Source organism: Megalobrama amblycephala, linkage group LG3, assembly GCF_018812025.1.
Source record: "Megalobrama amblycephala isolate DHTTF-2021 linkage group LG3, ASM1881202v1, whole genome shotgun sequence".
Taxonomy (NCBI): Eukaryota; Metazoa; Chordata; class Actinopteri; order Cypriniformes; family Xenocyprididae; genus Megalobrama; species Megalobrama amblycephala.
Window position 1 is genome coordinate 12,772,796 of NC_063046.1, and position 20,311 is coordinate 12,793,106.

The 20,311-nt window shown below is 37.4% G+C and overlaps 1 protein-coding gene across 10 annotated transcripts in view; it reads left to right on the forward strand.

The window, feature by feature from the left end:
• Positions 1-20,311, forward strand: part of mark2b (MAP/microtubule affinity-regulating kinase 2b) — a 67,239-nt gene that overhangs the window by 24,271 nt on the left and 22,657 nt on the right. For 7 of the 10 annotated variants that reach the window (XM_048183961.1, XM_048183962.1, XM_048183967.1 and 4 more), the window contains exons 5-15: positions 1,385-1,433; positions 4,891-4,956; positions 5,171-5,241; positions 6,291-6,347; positions 9,490-9,726; positions 9,835-9,954; positions 11,741-11,843; positions 13,173-13,285; positions 13,393-13,531; positions 13,618-13,757; positions 15,684-15,772. In XM_048183961.1, coding sequence (XP_048039918.1) covers positions 1,385-1,433; positions 4,891-4,956; positions 5,171-5,241; positions 6,291-6,347; positions 9,490-9,726; positions 9,835-9,954; positions 11,741-11,843; positions 13,173-13,285; positions 13,393-13,531; positions 13,618-13,757; positions 15,684-15,772 — 1,184 coding nt within the window. The remainder of the gene's footprint in view (positions 1-1,384; positions 1,434-4,890; positions 4,957-5,170; positions 5,242-6,290; positions 6,348-9,489; positions 9,727-9,834; positions 9,955-11,740; positions 11,844-13,172; positions 13,286-13,392; positions 13,532-13,617; positions 13,758-15,683; positions 15,773-20,311) is intronic. The other 3 variants (XM_048183963.1, XM_048183970.1, XM_048183971.1) reach the window with 1 other exon arrangement.

A 20,311-nucleotide genomic window follows, 5' to 3' on the forward strand; every position in this document is an offset into this window, starting at 1 on the left:
AATGAAAATTATCCCATGACTTACTCACCCTCAAGCCATCCTAGGTGTATATGACTATCTTCTTTCAGACGAACACAATCGGAGATATATTTAAATAATATCCTTAGTCCTCCAAGTTTATAATGGTTGTGAATGGTAATCCAAATTCTGAAGACAAAAAAAATGCATCCATCCATAAAAAAATTAATCCATATGACTCCAGGGGGTTAATAAATGCCTTCTGAAGCGAATCGATGCATTTGTGTAAGACAAGTATCCTTATTTAAAACTTTATAAAGTAAAATAACGAGCTTCAGGCGCATACAACGCGTAATACGTCATGTTATTGTGTAGAACATCATGGAAGTAGGGCTGGGCGATATATCGCATGCGATTGTCACGCGCATTTCGTCAGTAAAGCCGGTTCCCTGATTGCTGCTAAATCGCCATCACCTGCTTTCAGATGGAGCGGCATTTAATAGACAGAGCCGTAGATCACTGATAAGCCACGCAATATCGCGTTCATTATCGAAGGCGATTCATCTGCGATATGAATGCGATATTGCGTGGCTTATCAGTGATCTACGGCTCTGTCTATTAAAAGGCGCTCCATCTGAAAGCAGGTGATGGCGATTTAGCGGCAATCAGGGAACCGGCTTTACTGACGAAATGCGCGTGACAATCGCATGCGATATATCGCCCAGCCCTACATGGAAGGTAGCGCTTTTTGGACGTACGTCGAATGCGTATGGCTGTCGAGGGATAATCTTTATTTTCGAGTCAACTATCCCTTTAAGCAGAACAGCCAATTTCAACTCAGCATATATTGGAATGATTTCTTAGGGATCATGTTATGTAAAAAAAATGGAAATACAAAACAGTTAGGCTATTTTAAATTGTAACAATTTTTCACAATATTATCATCTTTGACTGAAATTTACTGACCTTTTAAACGGCAATGTATGTAATCCCAGATTGCCACAGTACATATTTGTTTATACAAAAATGGAACATATTTACATCAGACAATAGCAAATGTTCAGACTCAGATTTTCATTGTTTATTACTTAATTTATTCGTAAACTCTGTTTTAAACACCCTAAAAGGTTTTGTTGGTCCAGCCTGCCCAGACTGAGAGGCCATCTAAGACCAGCAAACCAGCTTGAACCAACTTGAAAAGGGATTGACCTGGACTGCTTCTCTCAAAAGCATTGTAAGCCTAAGTAGATCATTGGCACCAATGGTCTCAACTTAGCTCACAATGCTTTTAAGAAATGCAGCCCTGAACCCTTACTTTCATGTATCTGATATTATCACAATATATCAGGTGTATCACAATATATAGGAGTTCCTGGTCAAGGTTTATGATGTTCTCAAATCTTCTCTCTTTTCTGTGTTTTCTCAGCTCTTCCGAGAAGTGAGAATTATGAAGCTTCTGAATCACCCGAACATCGGTGAGTGATCCAGAAAGAACTTGTCTAACTGGCCACACTACAATAGAATTATTTCAGTATTTCAATTCAGCATCTGACATGAATCATCTGTACTGTCCGATCCGAGATAAGAACACTCTACCGAAATTGTTGATATCAGCATTCCTGAGGCTTCGATTTCATAGATGCCCAAGAAATGGACTGTTTGATGTGTGCTGATGTGCACTCGCTCAATCTTGCACACAAGTCAGATACTGCTATATTGAACAGTGCGTTTTAGCCTGTATGTATGTGTGTGTGTGTGTGTGTGTGTGTGTGTGTGTGTTTGCCTGTGCTGTGTCTGTGGTCCTGACGGAAGCGCTAGCTCATTAGCGCTCAGCTTGCGCTCATAAATATCAAAGCGCAGAGCTGAAATATGAAAGGAAAGACCTGCCCCCTTTGAGGATTCAGTCCTGATTCACAGCCTTTGCTCTCTCTGTTCAATGTCCGAGTGCGGCTGTGCTGGTATCACATCATAAAATCACAGCTGATTGATCTGAAACGCTCCTTGATCTTTCCATGACGACACACACAAAGTAGGGATTATGTGTTTTATTCGTTGCATTAATGTCAAACAGTAGTGGCCTGTTTTTGTTGAATACACTGATGAATGGAATAGCTCTGAGCTTTAAAACGCAACTCCTATCGCCTGTTCCTTTTTCTAATTCTACTTTATTAATGCATCTCCTTTTATTAGATGGTGTTTGTTTGGATTTGGAACGTTTCAATTTTTTTTCCTTTTGGGTTTTGTTCTCTCCTAGGGCGTTTGTGGGTTTTATGGTTGCTTATGAGACTATTTTATGAGAGAAATTTCTTGTCACTGCTGCTAGCTCAGGAATCTCATTCTAATGCAGTTTGTAAGTGTAATCTTTACCATATCAAGACAGATATGCTGGCTTGTGTAGCATTCATTGCAAAGCCTGAAGCGCTTCATATGGAAAGGCGTGTGTTTATCACCTCTGCTTTCCTTCATAGCTCAATCTGTGTTATCCCATGAAGTAATAATGCTGTGCTTTAGAGGTGTAGATGTGATACATTAGTTATAGGATTTTTTTTTTCTCAACTCTAGTTGTTGGCTCTGTTAATGCCAGTAGAATACTTTTGCAGTAAAGCCTGTTCACACCAAGTCTGATGTAACTAAAAAACACAAATTATACATATTCTCAAACTCATTTTTGCTCCAACACTGTTTAAACGGTCATATAGCAAATTTTTGACATTCTCTGAAAAGATGCCAGAATGAATTGTTCAGAATATAAACGGTTTAAAAAAAATCTACAAGTTCAGATTCACACAATGACAGTTAAACTAGACGTGACAGATAGTTGGTTTGTATACATTGGAAGCAAAACTGTTAATGAAACACAGTCACAGCTAGCTATTGCTAATAAAGTGCTGCAGTGGTAATGTGTTTTTGTAGGCCAAACCGGAAGTTGGTATCAACCTGCTTTCCTGGTTTCCCAAAAGGACTTTTCCGTTAGCTTTTAGATTATTGCAGAAAATAAGCTCTAACAAAAGTTTATGATTCTTACACATTTTGTTTATCATGATAATCTTTTCAAATGAGAGAGAGCTCTCAAGAACTCACCGCACCTTAAAAACTCTCCAAATAAGGTGCGTAGTAGGGCTGCAACTAACGATTATTTTGATAATCGATTAGTTGGTCGATTATTATTATTATTATTTTTTCCGATTAATCGGATAAAAACCCTAATTTTATTTATTTTTATTTTATTGACAAAAAAACCCCCACACAATTGCACATGCTGCCCAATGTACTTCAAACAAATGTGCCAACTGAATGCTATGAAAACATACAGTCATTTATTACACTGTCATAATAAAGAGAGAACACAAATATTTTAGGAATCTATCAAAAACTAAAAATGGTATTCCCATTTATTAGAAAAATAACAAACTGAAACAACTAAATAGTTTTTTAAATAATATTCACACATAATATCCAAAAAAACTTAGTAGTTCATATTGACTGTATGGCATCTGAAAAAAAAAAAAAAAAAAACTCTTACTGTCATTTCTTTATCCTGTAAATAGGCTATAAGAAACATCTTACATTTATTTTCAATTAGTTCTCCCTTTACAGTTACTACTATCATAAAATACTTGAATGACATGTTGACTTTTAAATCTAAATTTAACTTTAAACAACAGATATTTCAGCAAAATGAATATTTTTGCGCTGAATATTAATAGTCTCCCTCTCTCCCGCGTTCTGTCTGTCTGACGCGGGTGCGCGCGCCGGCGCTCATTCAGTAAAGTTTAACTCAGACTGTAAGGACGAGCCTTTATGCAAAATGTAAATGCTCGTGTGAATTTGTAACATTTACATATAAGTATATAGCCGTAGAATGAACGTTTTGCGCTGAGGATGCACATGCATTTGTCAAAGCGCCTGACAGGGCAAGCCATTGCGCTAATGCATTAGATTGAAGCTTAAAATAAATAATTCTCATGTTTTGCTCAGCTGTGATCTCGTACCTTTCCCGCAGCAGCTCACTCTGTTTCCTCCACTATTTTTAGATGCATTTTGGTCCATAAAAATGCGTTATTCAGTGCTGTAATTTGACGCGACTGGCGGAAGTTTTCCGTGCATGGTGGGCGGAGCCAACTAATCGATAATGAGAATCGTTGTCGATGATTTTCATTATCGATTATTATCGATTTTATCGAATAGTTGTTGCAGCCCTAGTGCGTAGACCAAAAATAGATAAAACCATTGCTTTACTGGCAAATGTTTTGGTCACGTAACCTTTCTCATGTGTAAGAAATGTTTGCAATTAAAACAGTGGGTTTATCTCGCAATTTTTGTTTGTTTTTTCTTCATTTATATAGTGTGCTGGCTTTTTTGAATCATTTCCCTTGGAAGCTTTTCAAATGAACACAACTTTTATGATTTTTTTATTTTTATTTTGAGGCCTGGCAGAAGTAAAAAGCTAAATGTAGTCTATAAATGAACTACACCACATTCACATGACTCCAAAGTCACCACCATTAAGCTTCGACAACTCTTTCAGTTTTTATAAAAAAAAAAAAACTAAAAACATTTTCCCTGAAAGAATAGTTTGCAAGAAAACCTTTTAAAAAAAAACCCATTGACTTAAGGATGATTGAACCGGAAGTGCTCATTTATTTTCGAGTTTTGGTCTACAAAATATGTCATACCTGCAGAACTCTACTGATGCAAGATTTTGGACCAATAAGATTTTGTGGTGGGTTATCCAGCAAGACATAACAGAAAAAACGATCAACCAATAAAATGTCACTTACCCCTTGTGATTAACATTATCGCTTGTTGCTTTATAGATCACAGTGTCAGTGTGAATGATTTCAAAGAAATGTGTTCTTTCAAAATTCAAATTTGGTGTGAATAGTCTTTTGCATGTTTTGATTTGTGATCATCTCTCTCTTTCCCCACCAGTGAAGTTATTTGAGGTGATCGAGACAGACAAGACGCTGTATTTAGTCATGGAATATGCCAGTGGAGGTGAGTGGGCTGAAAGACTTGGAACTGCCAACTGTCAATCATGTCAAGAATTGAAAATCAGGACACTGCATTTTAAATAATGTTTTCACATCTTTCTTTTTCCTTTGTCTGATGTTTGTGTTCTTCTCCTCTTCCTGTACCACTCCTTCTTTACCTCTTGCCTTCCTCTGTCATTTTCTACTCTATTGCAATGTTCCCCTCTTCCATTTCCAAGGCGAGGTTTTTGATTACCTTGTTGCTCACGGGAGGATGAAAGAAAAGGAAGCTCGTGCCAAATTTAGACAGGTCAGTGCGAGTACATGTGAGTGAGTCACAAGTCTGAGCCCACTAGTAAAAATTTTGAATTCTATTCTGCATTTTGTGATATAACTTGTAATTACAGATTATATCATCAGGGTGGCATTTGAGTGCAAAAGTTTAATTGAAAAATTAACATGAATTAACATAAAACCAGATGATTATGTTCTTCAGCATGATTTCAGAATGATCCAAACGGCATTGTCTGTTTCAGTGAAAGCAAGAACATCTGACATCTGTACAGATGAGTCCACATGATTAGTGGCGCAAATTTAGAAATAAATTTTAGTAATTAATTTTACATAACCTTTCGTTAGTCAAAAATTTTCAAAGTTCTAAAACTTTATCTATTAAATTTAGAATCCTAGATTTTTATTATGGTCTCAGACTTATTTTATACTATTCAAAAGTTAAGTACAATGTTTTTAAAAATTAATACTTTTATTCATAAAGGAGACTGCATTAGTTTGGTCAAAAGTAACACTAAAAGCTTTTACATTTTTACAAAGTAATCCTGAAAAAATATTTCATGGTTTTCATAAAAATATTGAGCAGCACAGTTTTCACAAATGTGATAAGAAATGTTTCTTGAGCACAAAATAAGCATATTAGTTTGATTTCTGAAGGATCATGTGACACTGACTGGAGTAATGATGCTGAAAATTCAGATTTGCCAACATATAAATAAATTACATTTTAAAATATGTTAAATAGAAAACAATCTTTAAAAGTAATATTTCACAATATGACTTTTTACTGTATTTTTGAATAATAAATGTAGCTTTGGTAAGCATTTTGAACAGTAGTGTGTGTGGCAGGTGGTGCTAAGTGAGCCTTTTCTACTAGTAGGAGTGTGTGTGTGTGTGTGTGTGTGTGTGTGTGTGCGCTCATTAACTCTGCTGTGTACTTGTGTGTGTATGATGGCTTAATTAATGATAGAACAGCTCAATTAAAGAGCGACAACTCCCATGAGCAGGAGAAATGACTTCACCTACTCTCCTGATTACTCACCACACCTTCTCTCTTTATCTCTCTAGATTGTCTCAGCTGTGCAGTATTGCCATCAGAAGTGTATTGTACATCGAGATCTCAAGGTGAGAATGTGCTTGTGTGTATGAGTGTGTGAGGGCCCTTAGGGCCTGTTACATATGAACATGCCCAGAGCAGGATGATCTCCATTCAGCTGTATCTTCATCTTTCAGATGTTCTTTAGTAGTTCTTCTGTGTCTGTCATCAAAGTTCATTACAGAAGTCCAGGTGAAGAAATGAGTCCTCTGTTTAAACAGACACACACATACACACACTTGCACGCTATCATGAGTGTACTCTGAACTCTGGAACTGCTGACCTCAGAGCTTTTCTTTGTTAAGATGAAAGGAAGTGTCTCTGGATGAACTGTTCCCATGATGATACTCTGCCCACATACTGAAGTTGCTTATTGGACCAAACCATCATCATAGTGACCTTTGTAACTTGGAGTTAGTCACTGTCTCCATGCATAACTTAATGTAATTCTCTTCTGCCCCACTCAGGACACCCAGAAATCCTGCATAGTGTGTGATCCTCTTCCTTTCTCTCTCTATTGGCCTGTCTCTTTTTCTCACACACACACACACACACACACACTAAATAATGACACCACTATGCTGGAGTTGTATTGATTACAATAGAAAAGGGCAATGTTTGACATTGATTTAATATGAGCACTATAAATAATAGAGCACTTACCAAAGGTTTGCAAATGTAATGGTTGCTGCATCTGTGTGTGTGTGTTAAGCATTAAGCCACACCTCTATTGTGGCTACAGAGGTTTCTGGCTATTCAGGTTAGATTGCAGGATCTATATCGTGTTTCTCTTTCAAGTTACAGGCGTGTTGATTGTTGTGTTGTATTCGGTGCCGGTTGCCCCAGAAAAGGAAATTAAAATAATTGGAATTGTTTTGTCGTCACTGGTTTCATGCAATAATATACATACACTAATGTACAAACGTTTAGAGTAAGATTTTATTTTTATGTTCTAAAGATATTAATACTTTCATGCAGCAAGGATGCTTGCAATTGGTCAAAAGTGACAGTAAAGACATTTATAATGTTACAAAAGATATCTGCCTCTGATAAATGCTGTTCTTTTGAACTTTCTATTCCTGAATAGGAAGAAATCTGAAATATTTAAACAGTCAAACCAAAATTTATTCAGACACCTTGAACATTTCATTCATTAAAACAGTTAATTCACTATAGTTTAAAAAAAATGGTAATAAAATATGACAAGATCTGAGTTGAACTGTGTCAGAAAAAAATAATCTTAATTATGTCAGATAACACTTAAGCAAAACATGGTCAGGTCAAAGTGTCTGAATAATTTTTGGTTCCAAATTTTTATCAATTTTACTGGTAGTCCACTGTATGAAGAGTTTTTGGGTATAATATGTCACAGTTTACTTTATTTTGCTAGCCTCACTTACATAAATGAACTATAGTGTCCTGCACACACTAGTAAAAGTATATAAAAAATGTCTGAATATATTTTGGTTTGACTGTATATATACTATATACTTTTGAACTCTGTACAGTATGACCAGTGTAGTCCATCTCCAATTCTTGAACAAATGAGTCTTATGAGTCAGATTTTTTAATTGAATCTATCTGTCTTGATCTCATCGGTTAAAGGATTAGTCCACTTTCAAATTAAAATTTCCTGATAATTTACTCACCCCCATGTCATCCAAGATATCTTTCTTTCGTCAGTCGAAAAGAAATTAAGGTTTTTGATGAAAACATTCCAGGATTATTCTCCTTATAGTGGACTTCAATGGAGCCCAAACGGTTGAAGGTCAAAATTACAGTTTCATTGCAGCTTCAAAGCATTCTACACGATCCCAGACGAGGAATAAGGGTCTTATCTAGAGAAACCATCACTCATTTTCTAAAAAAAAAATTCAAATTATATAAGTTTTAACAATAAATGCTCATCTTGAACTAGCTCTCTTCTTCTCTATTAGAATTCCAGCAGTGTAGCCACTGCTAAGTGTATTACTGCCCTCCACAGGTTAAAGTTTGAACTAATTGTTATATACTTGCACTAGCATAATGTATATGACAATTTAGTTCAAACTTTGACCTGTGGAGGGCAGTAATACACTTAGCAGTGTCTACACTGCTGGAATTCAAATACAGAAGAAGAAGAGAGCTAGTTCAAGATGAGCATTTATGGTTAAAACGTGTAAAATGTTTAATTTTTTTTTTTTTTTTTTTTTTTAGAAAATGAGTGATGGTTTCTCTAGATAAGACCCTTATTTCACATCTGGGATCGCTGTAAACTGTAATTTTGACCTTCTGTTTGGGCTCCATTGAAGTCCACTATATGGAGAAAAATCCTGGAATGTTTTCATCAAAAACCTTAGTTTCTTTTCGACTGAAGAAAGAAAGACATGAACATCATGGATGACATGGGGGTGAGTAAATTATCAGGAAATTTTAATTTGAAAGTGAACTAATCCTTTAATGTTTTTACTTCCTCTCCTCCAAATTGAAAAAAAAACCAAGAACTTTTACTGTGTCAAGTGTCACTGGATTGTCCATGCGACAGCGTGTAATTAAACGTATAGGGCCCCCGATGCAAAAACAAAATCCTTTTAAAAAAAAACCTGTGTTCACACGCTAAACTCTTTCATGAGTTTAATGAAATTTGTATGGTTAAAGCCTATGACATGACGTTTCGAGCAGCCAATCAACATGCAGATTAGATATATTAAATACAGCAGAGCAACATTCAGTCTGCAGTTTTAATTGACGGTATAATAGCACCTTGTCTCTGCCCATGCCTCATCCATGTCTTTGTTGCTGTGTGTTTGCATGTTGTAAAAGTTTGGCTCTGTTGGCAGAGCAATATTTAACTCTGCAAACCGAGCCCAGTTAGCACCCCGCATCTGTTGCTAGGCAACACAGCTTCCCTGCGCAGCTAAAGTTGGTGTGTAGATGTTGAGTGGCAGCACAGAGGGCAAGTCTCAACACACTCACAAACACACACACAACCGCATAAGAGAACTCATTAGGAAAAGCTGGAAAAACACCCTGTAAGAGAAGAGAAACGGCATTTCTGGTAGACAGTAAGAGTGTTGAAGTCAAAAAGGGAGTTGTGTCTTGCTGATTGTATGCTTCTTGTTCTCCATATCAAGTGTCTTCTCTTTTAAATCCTTCTACTTACCAACATGCTGTCCTTCTTTTCTCCCTAAGGCTGAGAATCTTTTACTGGATGCTGACATGAACATAAAGATCGCTGACTTTGGCTTCAGCAATGAGTTTACGGTTGGCAATAAATTGGACACGTTTTGCGGGAGCCCGCCGTATGCTGCCCCTGAACTCTTCCAGGGCAAAAAGTATGATGGGCCGGAGGTGGATGTGTGGAGTCTCGGGGTCATACTCTACACGCTGGTCAGTGGCTCACTGCCTTTTGATGGACAGAACCTGAAGGTGAAGGGACATTGAATATCTGTGTTAATGTTCCTGTTTGTCTCTGTCCTTTTTTGTCTTCCTCATTTCTGTTATATCATTCTCATTGTTTGTCTTTCTCTTTTGCAGGAGCTGCGAGAGCGTGTGTTGAGAGGGAAGTATAGGATTCCTTTTTACATGTCCACAGACTGTGAGAACCTGCTGAAGAAGTTTCTCATCCTCAATCCCACCAAGAGGGGAAGTTTGGAGGTGCGCTTGGTTTAGACATATTTACACATCTCATATCTGACTGTGATTAGAATACAGACAACAAAGCCTTAAATTTAAAATGTCTCACAATGTCTGAATTCACAGCACAAAATATTAAGGTTTTTAAAACAAAACAGAATATACACATTTCAAGTCACTGAAAGGTAGTAAAGACATTGTTAAAATAGTCCAAACTTAATGTTATGAAGCGACGAGAATACTATTTGTGTGCAAAAACAAAACAAAAATAATGACTTTATTCAACAATTTCTTCTATTGCCTGTCAGTCTCCTACGCTGTTGATGTAGTAAACACAGTGCAGCACTTCTGGGTTTAAGGCTGAACCACATACAGTGCGAAAGAGCTACACAAATGCATCTACGGTGTGTTGTGGGTTTTCTTGTGTGGTTTCGTTTTCTGTACAGTCGGCCATCGAGCAATGTCGGGCCGTTTTTTTGTGCGTCGACCAACTAAGTTCTTCCCGTGTGTTCCGCACCGTTGGCTCTAGTCGGAGCGTCTGTTTGTTTGTTTTCTTTGGCCGATTCAGCATGTAGAATGCGCGCTAGTTGACAGTCGCCTGTAGTCCTTTGGGTGTGTTCAAGCACAGATTTTTTTCCCAGACGCGAGACGACAACACATTCGGCTTTGGCATCGGGTTTGGTGTGTCCCTAACCTTACAGCTAGGGATGCACCGATACCGATACCAAGCTCGTGTACTTGTACTCGTACTCGTAAAAATACCCTCGATACCAAAGGCCGATACCTCACGTGACGTAACTGACAGAATTATCCGTGCACAAAGACACCGGCGGCAACAGCAGAAACAGTGTCAGCCTCAGGGGTGCGGAAATACTTCAAAATTAATGATGACAACACACACATTGTGAACTGCATGTGATACAGACCAGAAGCGCTCTCTCTCGCGCATGCTTTCTCTCTTTCTTGCGCACGATCTCAGTTCTCTCAGACAGCGCGTGATCAGTTTTCCTTGCGCCTGAATGGTCAAATGCACATGTACTGTAGTTGTCAAAATGTTCATCGTGTGGAGTATCTGAGATCCTTACACCTTGCACTTCTGGAGAATACAGGTAGGTTGCAGTTCTGAAAAATGGTGGCACTGGAGACTAAAGGGTTCCTGATGGTTTCACACTTTATTCTTCACCTTCATTCTTAATTGTTTTGCAGTTAAAATGTGTCTTTTCTTCTCCACCTGTTTTTGTCTGACTCTGCTGATCCAATGAGCATTTCACTGTCCAGTGGTCATGCCTTAACCGCAATTTCTAGTATTTCATTGGTATTGCATCTTTCTCATGGTCATTTAATGGTTTTTGACTTTTCAGTCTGAGTTAAATTACTTTTTTGGCTAATTTTATCTGTAAAAGAAAATGTACCTAATAATTCTGCACACCTGAATATTTCCAGCCTTCATGAACAATTATTTATCACAATCTAAATGATTAAATACAAAATTTATAGTAGTTATTAAGATTAATTTGGTTTGGAATTGGTAAGATGTGCCTGGAAAAAATATGATCTGAAAATCAATGTGCCTAATAATTCTGCACACACTGTAAGAGAGTGACGACAACGGTTACGTTTACATAATGCTTTATATTTTGCATTAAAGCATGTAAATGACTGGGATGTGCTCTACTTTCATTCAGATAAGCAAATTTTGCACTGGAAACTGTAGTCTTGTTGCGTAAAAACACTTAAAGATCTTTTTTTTTATGTAATTCCTCACCATCTCTCTCATTCTTTCTCTGTGTGTTTGCCATTGGCTCAGCAGCAGATCATGAAGGATCGCTGGATGAATGTAGGTCATGAAGATGATGAGTTGAAGCCCTACATTGACCCTCAGCCCGACTACAAAGACCCCAGAAGAACAGGTGTGTGTGACTCTCACACTTGAAATATTTAGATGTTAAAGGGGACCTATTATGCAAAATTCACTTTTGCATGGTGTTTGGACATAAATGTGTGTTGGTAGTGTGTGTGTACACAACCACCCAATATGATAAAAATCCAACCACTCCTTTTTTAAAATCCCATTAAATCATAAGCAGTGTCTCAGAACAAGCCGTTTGCAGGTTCCTGGCAATATGATGTCACATTACCCACAGGCCCCGCCCACGAATGTTGACAGACACTGCCGTTTTAACATAGAACCACCCTGAGCGTGTTCACAGCGAGTTGTACACAGTCCGCCATTGCTGCACTGATGAGAACATCTCCCAAGCATTTTAGGTGTGCTGGATGGATTAATCCACATAGTTCTCTCCATTTACTCCCGAAATCTGAGCCGCTGAAGACGAGGTGGATTAACTTTGTTTTTCGAAGAAAATGCTCCCTCAACCGAAATTAGTTTATGTCTGCGCGAATCATTTCACACCGGACTGCTTAGTGAACGAATGTCAGTACAAAGGGACAATACAAAACAGAGGTTGAGGTAAAAAGTTGTTACTCAAGGATAGATCAGTAAACTGTTCATGATCCAGCTTACAGTCTCCAGAGCGATACTGGATACGGCAGTAATGAAGGTGAGAGCACTTTATTACAGTTCATCGGAGTTGATTTACGGATATAAAGTTGTAACAAGTGTTTCTCTGTACTTCGCTGTGTATAATATTTAAAATATTTGTGATAATATTTTAATGCACACATGCATTGTGTTTTATTCAGCTCTTACAGTGATTTTCTAGAGTGAAAACAGACGCTTCATATTTTGTGTGAAGTACAATAAACGTTATAAAACTCATCGGTAAACAGGCTTGTATATAGTGGAAAAAAACAAGAAGATAATATAAGTTATAACCATAATTAAACTAATCTATACCTGTGCTATCTCCTTTGCAGTTTCTGACATTATAGTGCGTCCTGACTGAATCCTGACAGGGGAGAATTAAATCTTGAAGCTCCGCCCTCTTAGGCTGAGCGCAGCAGCTCATTTGCATTTAAAGGGCACATACTGAAACGGCGCTTTTTGCTCAACCCCAAAAAGTGGCAATTTTAACATGCTATAAAAAATTATCTGTGGGGTATTTTGAGCTAAAACTTCACATACACACTCTGGGGACATCAGAGACTTATTTTACATCTTGTAAAATGGGGCATAATAGGTCCCCTTTAAAATATATCTCAAAGAAAAAAAATACAGAAAGAAACAGTATTAAAGGAGGTTTAATTAAAATGACATTGTGGATATGTTTCCCACTCAGACATAATGCTTCAGATGGGTTTCCCTCAAGAGGACATAGAGGACTCTCTCGTCAAACAAAAATATAATGAAGTCATGGCAACGTATCTGCTGCTTGACTATAGGAATTCAGAGGTACCCAAATACATTAACACATTCGTACTTCAGTAGCCTTTGAGGCATCAAAATACAATCAGATAACTGCTTTACGCTCATGTATCTTTGAAAATTCTGCCTTGCAGCTTGATGAAGGTGTCAATTTGTCATTAAAGCCATGCCCAGGAAGTGACCTCACTAACAGCAACGCCCCTTCACCACCTCATAAGGTACAGCGCAGTGTGTCATCCACTCAGAAACCCGTCAGAAAAACGACAGATCAGGGTGAGTCGATAGGGAGGTTTTGTGGATTAAAGGCCCTTATAAACACATATGATCATCTTTAAACTCTTTCCCCCTTCATCCCTCAGGTTCATACTCGAAAAGGCCTCAGGGAGAAAACAAGCATGGAGTGGATGATTCTGGAAGGAAAGGTTCAAGTAGCTCCACCAAAGTTCCACCCAGTCCAGTGATCAGCAGTGAACGCAAAAAGAGTTCCACACCCTCTACTGTAAGTGTGTGTCTGTTTGGTTCTGATAAACAATTTTATCAAAAAAATTACAAATAAAACACTAAAATTAGTCATCTTAAATGCTACAAGTGAATTTAAGCATCACAACATTTTATGTATAGTATAAAAAAATAATACCGGTTTATTATTACATTTAACAGTGTTATTATTTGTAAAAATTAACTTTGAGTGTGCGATGATGGCAAAGCTAAACTAAATGTAAAAATAGGATAAATGAGCATGTACAATTAAATATCCTACCAGAGGTACACATATTTCCATTAGTTCATAAACTAACACCTGTTTAGCAAGATTTTATGCTGTGGTGTTGATGTGGGCAGCAAGCTTGTGTTCTTTCCCAATCCTGTGCCTCTATCTAGTCCTGTCGTTTCCACTCTCAGCTGCTAAAAAAAGAAGTCGAAACCTATAAAACATAATACAAAAAAGGGAAACTGTATCAATTAGATTGTTTATATAGACAGGGTGCTTGTTGATCTTTTACAGGCTAAAACTAAACAATATACAAAACAGCACCGTAGGGCAAGCTTATCAACAGGACTAATACAGTACCAAAGTCACGTCATGTTCTTTAGTTCAGTTTCCATGTACTTGAACGTGCAATTACATTATGGATTGAGGAAGCTTTTGACATAATAGCAGGGTAATTTTTAAACATCTTAACTACTGCTTCTGTTCTCAGTTACACAGCAGTGCTCTGGAAAGCTTGCTGCTTTCCACACTGATATTTTTCAGGCAGCAGATGGCTGGAAGGGCTTGCCCAGGGTTGAAGTGCACTCTCTGACCGAGAGATGTTTGGCACGGCCAATGCTCATGGCTTCTGCTCTCCAGTTATTTCTGTGAAAATGCTACAGAGGATGCTATTTTGAGCTTTCAAACACCACATCATACTTGGAGTTTCTGGGTTTGCACGTCTTTAGATAGTGTGCTTTTTTTCTTTTTTTTCCTCAATAGAAAGTGCAAATACTATTTTATGAAACAGGCCCTTTTCTGAGTACTAACCAAATAGTAGTTGTACTACAAGTTGCATGAGAGAGCAGACATTTTCACAACTTGGTTGATAGACAGAAATGGTTTTTGTATCTAGTTTGTCATTAAACAATAACCCAAGGTTCATAGCAGGGCTGTCCGTTGCTTAATTCATAGCATGGTTCCTTTAATCACTTCATACCCATACTTGGCATCTTTTTACTAGATTATTCTGATAAATTTGTTTGCATTTATTAGCTGTGAAACTGCAACAGTAATCCATTATAGGAATATTTTTTTAATAATAATTAAAATAATAATAATTAATATTATTAACTATTAAACTTTAAATGATTATGTTCCTTTTTATGTTGTACTACATTAATATAATTAGTGGATTCAATGTAAAATCACTTGCACACAGAGATCAGAGATCACACTGCGCACACACAGAAACAATTAGGAGCACAGAAACGTATCAATGTTGGCCCAAGACTTTTATTAAGAAAATAGCTTCGCTACTGAATTGCCACATTATATTTCCTAGCAATGAGGGGGTAACACCTCTGTTTTTGCTCATTCACACGCACATCTCTCTCTCTCTCTCTCTCTCTCTCGATAATAAATTCACATTAAGCTATAATTCATTCTTTTAAATAAATGTAATCTTACCGCACTACTGTATCTCTGTGTCTGCATTAAAATCATTTTCATTTACATTTTAGTTTAGGTTTTAGTAATTCAAAATGACTTCAAATTAAATCATTTTATTTCTGTTAGTTGCCAAAGCAACATTTCTACTTTCTTATTTTTTGTAAGTTAAAGTATTTCATCTTACATTTATATTTGATTTCAGCCTTATTTCATTTAACAATTTTTTTTATTATTAATTTAATCATATTGACACTGGTTTGCACCTGTATGTGTTTATGATTTCAGAATAGTATCCTGTCCACGGGCACAAGCCGCAGCAGAAACTCCCCCATTTCTGACAGAGCCACTCTGGGAGTGCAAAACGGCAAGGACAGGTACACCCAAAGACGCACCATATTTGTTGAAAGATTGTAAATTTCAAAGGCAAAGTACAGAAAAACACCTACCTCCTGTGTCTCACACACACGCACACGGGCACAGTTCATCCCTCTAGATAAGATCACTAACAAAACCAGTCACCATTTTTCTCTAATTTACACTGCACACACACATACACTTCAACTTCTATCTCCTGTCTCTGTTGGCCGTTACCTGCCATGGAACCCAGACTGGCATGCTTTTGATCCCCAGAAATGCCAAGTTGTCACCCTGGATTTCAGCCGGATTATTGACTCCTAGAGTACCATCTCATTCAAACCCACACACTAATTAAAACAAAAAAAAGTCCATCTCCAGAGTTTGTATTCTTTTGAAAACTTATTAGCTGCACATGTACAGTGCAAACATAACACCAATCATTAGAGCAGGAATGGGCAACATTGGTCCTGGAGTGCCACTGTCCTGCAGAATTTAGCTCCAACCCTGATATAAAAAATCTAAAAAAAAAAAAAAATTCACCTGTCTGTAGCCTTAGACTTAGCTTGTTCAGGTTTATTTAATTAGGGTTGGAGCTAAACTTTGCAGGACAGCTGCACCCCAGGACGGACATTGCCCATCCCTGCATTGGAGCATCATCTAAGCACCATATAAACCTCCCACGGTCATCGCCACAACCTCTAAGAAGTCAGTCATCCTTCACTTCCTGTGCACCTCTAACCATTCATCCATCATAACTCCTCCCTTTCCAGCATTCATATTGCTGCCTATGCTCACATTCCACACACTCCAGTGTACTGTGCCTTCACTGTATAAATTATGCATAAGCATATGCATGAGATGTATTTTTAAAAGCGGAGATAGAGCTTTCTGCCTACTGGAGTCATGTTGCACAAAGATGAAATCTTCTGTTCTACCGAAGTGTAGAATGGTGACCATCAGCATACAAATTATGCAAATACTTAAATTATGGCCATGAGTTATCTCAATATGCGTGTACCTTGTAGTTTACATTCTGTTAATTGTTTCTTAAACTGAGACAACACATATCTGTGAGAATTGGAGCTTTCGATGTGCACTTTTGCTCTGTCAGTAAGTGCCGATTCCAGTGCAGAAAGTGCTATGCCTTTATTCATAATGAAGGCCTGTTCAGACCAAGTCTAAATAAACAGGGATGACAAGAAACAATGCATCTCTGTAAACTCGTTTGTACCAAGCCCTGAATAACGTACCACAATGGTTGATTGTTATTCTGTTTTTGTTCATTATTATTGGTTGTAATTGATTTATTTTTTTTAATTGTTCCGATGCTGAAAAAATTAGAATATTGGACATTAAAATAAGATATTAGCTTTTAGGTCATGTGTCGGGAACTGACCTATCAGTGTACAGCCAATTTGATTTTTACAGAGCTACATAAAAGTTAAACACAGAGTAGCAAAAATTCGTTGATTCACTTTATTTATTAAGCACTTTACAACTGCACCTGCAGACCAAAGTGCTGTACAATCAAGAAACACTTCAATAAAACAGCACTCAACTTAAAACAACACACATCTTACTAAAACAACAAAGACTAGCCCACACTCTCAAAGGCTAAAGACAAGAAGTAGCTTTTGATTTCAACTTTAAAAGCATTTAAAGATGAGACCTCTCGAAGTTCCTGAGGAAGACTATTCCAGAGCCTCGGACCCGCAACAGCAAAGGCCTGATCCCCTTTTAACTTTAAATGAGTATGAGGGACAGTAAGCAATAACGTATTATTGGATCTTAGAGACCAAGGTGCTTGACGAAAAGCAGTGAGCTCAGATACGTAAGCAGGGGCCATCCCATGCACTGCTTTTAAAACAGAATTTTATATTTTATCCTGTAGTTCACTGGTAGCCACTTGAGAGAAGCCAAAATAGGAGAGATATGATGACTTTTCTTAGCACCCACTAGCAGCCTAGCTGCTGCATTCTGAACTAATTGCAAACGTTAAATAGTGGTCTGGCAAGACTCCACATACAACACATTGCAATAGTCCAGACAAGACAAAACAAAGGCATTAATGACCGTCTTTTCTTGACAGAATAGGCTTTAGTCAAGCAATAGACCTAATCTGGAAAAAACAACTCTTAACCACAGCATTAATCTGCTTGTCAAATTTCAGTTCTGGGTCAAACACAACACCTAAGTTCCTTATTTGGTCATGGCAATAATCGGACCATGAACCCAAACACGTGGACATATCTAAACATCCTATGGCAGGGCCAAAAAACATATTGAAGTAAAAATACACTTGAAGCAGATTTTGTGTCATCCAGCTCTTAACCTCCTCTAGACATGCAAATAGCAAATTAGGGCCATTGTTCTTTCCCGCTCTCAAAGGAAGATAAATCTGTGTATCATCCGCACACAAATGGTAAGACATGCCGTATTTTTTAAAAATTGAGCCCAGGGGCAACATATACAAGGAAAATAAAATAGGGCCAAAAGCAGAACCCTGGGGGACCCTACAAGTAACAGGCGCTGCAGCTGAAACAAAGTTACAGAGAATGATTGACAGATAAGACTTAAACCACTCTAAAACGGTCCAATGAATTCCAATTAAATGGGATAACCACTTTACAAGAATCACATGGTGTATTGTGTCGAAAGCTGCACTCAAATTCAATTAAAACAGAGTTGCAGCGTTACCTGCATCTCTGATTATACGAAGGTCATTAACAACTCTTAGGAGTGCGGACTCAGTGCTGTGACCTGCCCTAAAACCAGACTGAAATTTGTCTAAGATCTCATACCTACTTTAAAAAAAATGACATTATCTGGGAATAAACCACCTTCTCTAAAATCTTTGATAGGCGTGGTAGTTTCCGATCTTACGTGGTAAATGACGTACAGAATAGCATACGCTACTGTTCAAATGTTTGGGGTCAGTGAGAATTTTTTTAAAGAAATGAATGTTTACACATTAAATTAATCAAATGTTACAGTAAACATAATATTTTAAGACGTAATGTTAAAAAAGATTTCCATTTCTGTTCTTTTGAACTTTCAATTCATTAAAAGATTCCTAAAAAAGAAATGTATCATGATTTACATAGAAATATTGACTTTTAATTGATTTAATTTCAGCGTTGATAATATTAAATGTTTCTTGAGCACAAAATCAGCATATTGGAATTTTCATCAGATGAACACAATCAAAGATTTTTAGAAAAAGAATCCATCTCTGTCAGTCCATATAATTCAAGTGTACCGGACTCCCAAAGTTAACGCTTCAAAAACCATGCAAAATGAAAGTAATGATAATCCTTATGACCCCATTTGATGAATCGATGTCTTCTGGAGTGAAGTGATAGGTGCGTGTAAGAAAAATACTAATTTTTAATTTAAAAAATATATATATAAACCATAACTTCTGGCCAAATGTCACACTGGTTCATGAGAGCGCTATGTCAGCACGTTTTGAATCATGACATCAGCTTGTTCTTGTCACAAGAGTTTCACAACGTGCTGACGTTATCGTTAAGCATGAACTCACAAAACTGCGTGTGACAATTTATAGTTAAAAATGTAAAATTATTTTTCTTACACTTATCGAAAACATTGATTCATCAACTGGTGTCATGGATTACTGTCGTGTTTACATGGTTTTTTAAGCATCAGTTTTGATACACTTGCAATATATGGACTCACTAAAAATCCCTGTTTTCATCCAATGAAAGGAAGTCATATACATTTGGGACGGCATGAGTCTGAGTAAATGATGAGAGAGCTTTCATTTGGTGGAGTATCCCTTGAACTTGGTGTGAACAAGCCTTCAACTGTTGCTGTTAGAGCTGTGCTGTGCTGCTTTAGTTCTCTATGGGTGTATATGTGTAAAGATGTTAGTGACACTGTGTTAAAAACCCCATGAACTCAAATGATGCTTTCTAGAATAAGAACATCACATGTTCCTAATATCAACTTCTGACTAGCAATAGCAAGTAGCAAATCATGTGATCTAATCTAAAGCCCATTTTAAATCGGCCTTCACTATGTCCCACCCCAACTTCCTGTTTAAGTAGCGAATATTTCAGCACTAGAAAGAAAGCTGCTTTCAACAAATGATTTCATGGGGTCTTTAAGTGTTATAACCTTTTGTCCTTTAAATGCTCCTGCAGGATTTGTTGATATGCCTCTGTTTTTTCTCATGAGCTTTTCTGAAGGCATTAAGGCAGTGTGTCGGGTTAAATATTCCCCACACATTCCTCTACTTTTCCGTTTCTTTCTCCCTTTTCTGGTTTGTTTGTCTTTGAACAATCATTTTGCTTTTCTTCTGTCTGTGCTGTGTGAGCGTATGCAACTTTGTGTCTTTGTGAGCGTATGTATAGCTTTAAATGGATTAGGGTGGCTTGTGATGGAAAAAAGCACCATTAACTCTGTTGTAAGGTTGCTGTAGTCGTCTGTAATAGGCTTAGCTTCTCTCTGCCACATAGCAAGGTGATAGCATGTTATTTCTCCACCACAAGCTCAACTAATCCCTGCATAGTGATGTGTGGGTGTGTGGGTGT